This window comes from Mizuhopecten yessoensis, unplaced genomic scaffold (assembly GCF_002113885.1).
Source record: "Mizuhopecten yessoensis strain PY_sf001 unplaced genomic scaffold, ASM211388v2 hete_36158908, whole genome shotgun sequence".
NCBI classification, from domain to species: domain Eukaryota; kingdom Metazoa; phylum Mollusca; class Bivalvia; order Pectinida; family Pectinidae; genus Mizuhopecten; species Mizuhopecten yessoensis.
In genome coordinates this window covers 1-4,196 of record NW_018485087.1, presented here as the reverse complement: position 1 = coordinate 4,196, position 4,196 = coordinate 1, and the positions used below count along the sequence as shown (strand labels likewise).

General features: G+C 36.4%; 1 protein-coding gene across 2 annotated transcripts; it reads left to right on the top strand.

The window, feature by feature from the left end:
* The first annotated feature begins 714 nt into the window (after positions 1-714).
* LOC110444668 lies at positions 715-4,179 on the top strand. 2 transcript variants are annotated; one of them, XR_002462272.1, is made up of 5 exons: positions 715-875; positions 1,479-1,707; positions 2,214-2,294; positions 2,486-2,581; positions 3,559-4,179. XR_002462272.1 is itself a non-coding variant. In XM_021489030.1 (5 exons), the coding sequence occupies exons 2-5, from the start codon at positions 1,537-1,539 to the stop codon at positions 3,603-3,605; spliced, it is 357 nt and encodes a 118-aa protein (XP_021344705.1). In that variant the 5' UTR covers positions 715-875; positions 1,479-1,536; the 3' UTR covers positions 3,606-4,179. The 2 variants fall into 2 exon arrangements, 1 of the variants encoding a protein (XP_021344705.1); XM_021489030.1 differs by having other exon boundaries at positions 1,479-1,669.
* Positions 4,180-4,196: the final 17 nt, after the last annotated feature.

Genomic DNA, 4,196 nt, shown 5'->3' with positions numbered 1-4,196 from the left:
ACTAGTTCAGCAACGTCGAGCGTGGTCAGTAGTTGGATGGGCGACAGCCTGCACGTTACATTTGGTGGTAGCGTAGTGACCATGTAAGGCCTGTTCCCGGTGGTTAGGGAACGTGCATCGATACGCACAGAGAACCTACGGCATTCCCCTGGCCGAGTCTCTTGGAGGGGGAAATAGTGTAACAGCTAAGGAATATGAGGTGAGGGGAAAATACTGCCTTACTGGCACGCTAGCTTTTGCAGTGATGCAGTATACCCGGGGACCCGCTCACTAGTTCCCAAACGTCGAGCGTGGTCAGTAGTTGGATGGGCGACAGCCTGCATGTTACAACAGTTAACATGTGGGTGCTTCCTTAGAAGTTTATTCATACATCAGACGTTGTTTTACAATGCTGTTATTACATTTCCCTGTATTCTATTTCCTGAGTTTTCATTTTGCAAGTTAAGTTCAAGGTCACACATAGGGGGGTCAAAAGTGTAAATATAGTGCTGCAAGATGGTCATATCTCCTGTTACTTATAGGCCACCAGTAATATATAATGTGTTGATTGTAGGCATAACCAAGATCTTTTTATATCTAGTATATACACAATGAATCTTTCGGGCTTCTTGTAATAAATAGTTTGTTGATCATAGGGATAGTACACATCATTTGCCATTGTAATTAGTGACTTTTCTCTGTGATTTGTTGTTATTGTCTTCACTGTATTTTTATGACAGTTTGGTCGTAGAAAGAAAAAGTTCAGAAAAAACAGTTCTGATGCCGTAACTCCACAGAACAATAAGGTGGAATCAAAGGAGGAAGCAGATGAAGAAGAGGAGGAAGAAGAAGAGGAGGACGGAGATATTTCAAACTACAAGATTGATTCAGAGGAGGTAATTAACTCATTTACCCCTGACATATCTTGATGAACTATTCCAACCTTTGTCTTTGAATTGAAAGAGCTCAAATGTGTCTTCAGGGGTGAATGGTTTAAAAGTATCTATTAAATTCAATTCTGAAAAAAGGGATATGAATGTAACTTTTGTTGGCAATATTCAACTTATTAGCATTCCCATGGTAATGTCCTTGAACACTTTATTTCAATGGTAAAAAAAAAAGTTCTGGCAGAAGTAAACAGAGAAAAGAGTTAAGGCCAAGACTGTCATATAATTATATAAATATGATGGGCCCAAATGGGGAAATTTGGTAAATCTTTAAAATACTATATCTTCAGTATGGGTGGTTATGAGATTTTATCTAAATATGGTCTGGAACATCCTTGGGCCAAGGGACTTCAACACAGCATCTTTCCTCAAAATCATCTTCTACCTGAAGAGTTGTATAGATTGTTACAATTTCGTTTGAATTATCTTTAAGAGTAAAAATATATATTGTATGAATTAATTTGGTGTGTCACCTGAGTTTAATAAGTAATTGCTAGGTAGGTGGTTGCATAGGTATGTATGACTGCATGGATGGGTTGTTGTTTTTTCTAGGAAGAAGAGGAGGAAGGGGATTTAAGTAAATATGACTTGAACGAAAGTGAAGAAGAGGATGACAAGAGATCAAATTCGTCTTCTAGTTCTTCTTCAAGATCTAGCTCCTCCTCCTCAAGATCTAGCTCCTCCTCCCGCTCTAGTTCGTCCTCAAGGAACCGAAGGAAGAGAAGCAATAGGTCTAGGTCCAGGTAACTTGGTGGAAAGGGTAAAGGGTAGAGGTCAAAAGGTCAATATCACTATTGAATCTTTACTTTTCTTTGACATCTTAGTTGCTGTTTTTGATGTTGTTAAATCTTACTCTTTCCAGACACATATACAGCATAACATGAAAAGTTGTAATTTTAATTAAGGCATTATGCTACCTTTTTTTGAAATACACTATTCATAAACTTCCACACTAAATAAGGAAATTTTAGATGGACTTATCTATGAACACATTTGCAAGTTACACAAGGAAGAATCTGAATAATTCTAAAATACTAATGGGAGATAACTCTTTAACACATAATCATAGTGATAATGGATAAGGTAGCTCATAACAATAAGAAAGCTACACACCTGTAATTATATTGAATAAAAATCTGTAATATTCGTTGTTTGCATATCAAAGTATTATAGCATAGAATTGAAGCTCTACCGATAGTTTTGTGTACAAGATGATAAGCGCAATTCCTGAATTTCAGAAAAATCTGTGATCAAGTTAATAGTTCTGTACCGTTATACCTGTTGCAGATCTAAGTCTCCAAAATCAAAGAAGCTCAAAGAACGGTCAAGGTCGCCAAGAGACAGGACGACAGGATCCGGGAGGTCGAGGTTTGGTGATAAAGGGGATAATTCTACTATGATGTAGTGGTCTTATTTCTGAATTATTGCTGTATTGATGATATTTGATAATCTAAATGATTTTAATGACAACTTCAGGAGATATTGAAAATGTTTCTTATGATGTGTCCTTTTTCAAATGAGAGAGTAAAAATGTAGCTTAAAGAAAAATTGTGTTTCAGGTCACGTTCTTCCGAGGACCGTCGACGTGACACCAGTAGATCCAGGTCCTCCTCTCATTCAGCTGGCAGCACCAGGGACGGATCAAGGCGGTCGAGGTTTGGCGTTAGGCACAAATATTTGGATTCCAGTCTAACTTTAACATAGGAGCAAGATATCTATTGAATTAGAATGTGACCAAACATACAATATCATTTATCGGTGGAGAAACCAGCTCCCTTTACACATCAGAAGTTAGCTGCGGGAGTCTTGATTTTACAGTTTATCACAATCGTGGAAATTCAAGATATATCAAAAGTGATTTTAAGAAAGTCACAAATCAGTTAAAATAAAACTTGGTTTGATCTTCATTAACACCAGACTTCTGTAATATTTAACATGATCGATGAAAACTCATTTTTTTTGTCTACCCTGGTTTTCCAGACACAATATCATATATCTGACCTGAAGGTCAAGTTTACGTTGATGTCAAAAAGCTCAGGTTTTGCTATACAATCATCCCGTGTTAGTAGGTCAACAAGTGTAGTTAGATTATGACTAGTATTCAACAAATATTTCCTGCGGATAATTATGTCTTTTAATCTCGAAGCTATCAAACTAATCATAAACACCCAGAATTAATACTTTTCTTTACAAAATTAACTGAAATTATTGTTTCCAAAGACAGCAAGCCTTGTTAAAGATATTTAATTTGATCTTTTATGATACATCTTGAAATAATAAAATATTTTCAGTTAATGAAATTTTTAAATGGGGATGATTTCAAGCTTGTGTATATTTGAGTTATAAATTTGGTAATATATAAAAAGAGAGGTGAAATCCGAAGAATTTTATATACACTGCACTGTCAGAGGCTGCAGTGTTGAATTCTTTAATATCATATTTATCTGCAAATAAGCCTGTGCTAGCAAATAAGCCCCATCCTGTTTCAAGCAGCATGTTGATTTGTAAAATAACTAAGATTATATCCACCCATAAGCCTCCTTATTTAGACCCAAATGTTCAAACTAGGAGCGGGGGCATTATTTGAGGATAGTATTTTCACATGTTCTGACTAATCGTTTTACATTTTCAGGAACTGAACCTGCGGAGATGACGACATCTACCAACAGTATCCCCTGATTGACTCGCTGCTGCTGCTGCTGAGGACCTTGTATAGAAAGCTTAAAGATTAACCAGACCACTCTCATCTGCAGTCAACTGCCTCCCTAATTGGATTGAAAATTTAGTAGAAAATTGAAATTAGATCAATTGTTACATTAATTTTCATCATTGTTTATAAAGATAAAATATTGATTTTTTTTTCTAAATGGATCATGGAAGGAATACATTCAAAAGCAATAATCTGCACATTCAGAAAAAGCATTTTGGTATAGGTAATATTTTAATATATAGTTGACTATTGTTGGCAGACACCTTGGTTTCTATGTATGGTGGGATTCCGTCTGTATAGGCTCAAAATGTCTGCGTACTTTGGAATTTATCAGACTGGCCACTGGGTTTCTACTGTTTTTTGCACACAGTGGATCCTCTAAGTCTTGACAGTTTGCCTTCTTTGTATGGTTTCTATGTAGTATAGCCTAGTTTAATCCAGACATTATTGTTTCTGTGTACAAGTGGATCCTTCTTAGTCAAGCCATTGCCATCCTCGTCACTCCAGGGGTTACACTCACTTTCGCTCTCTGAACCCCTGGAATATGTCATAGCAAAATT

What these genes read in the sequence shown, in the direction of transcription:
- LOC110444668 (XM_021489030.1), top strand. Translation starts at nt 1,537, where the DNA reads ATGACAAGAGATCAAATTCGTCTTCTAGTTCTTCTTCAAGATCTAGCT. An exon ending in ACAGGATCCGGGAGGTCGAG is followed by an intron (nt 2,295 to 2,485) that starts GTTTGGTGATAA and finishes ATTGTGTTTCAG; the next exon opens with GTCACGTTCTTCCGAGGACC. An exon ending in GACGGATCAAGGCGGTCGAG is followed by an intron (nt 2,582 to 3,558) that starts GTTTGGCGTTAG and finishes TTACATTTTCAG; the next exon opens with GAACTGAACCTGCGGAGATG.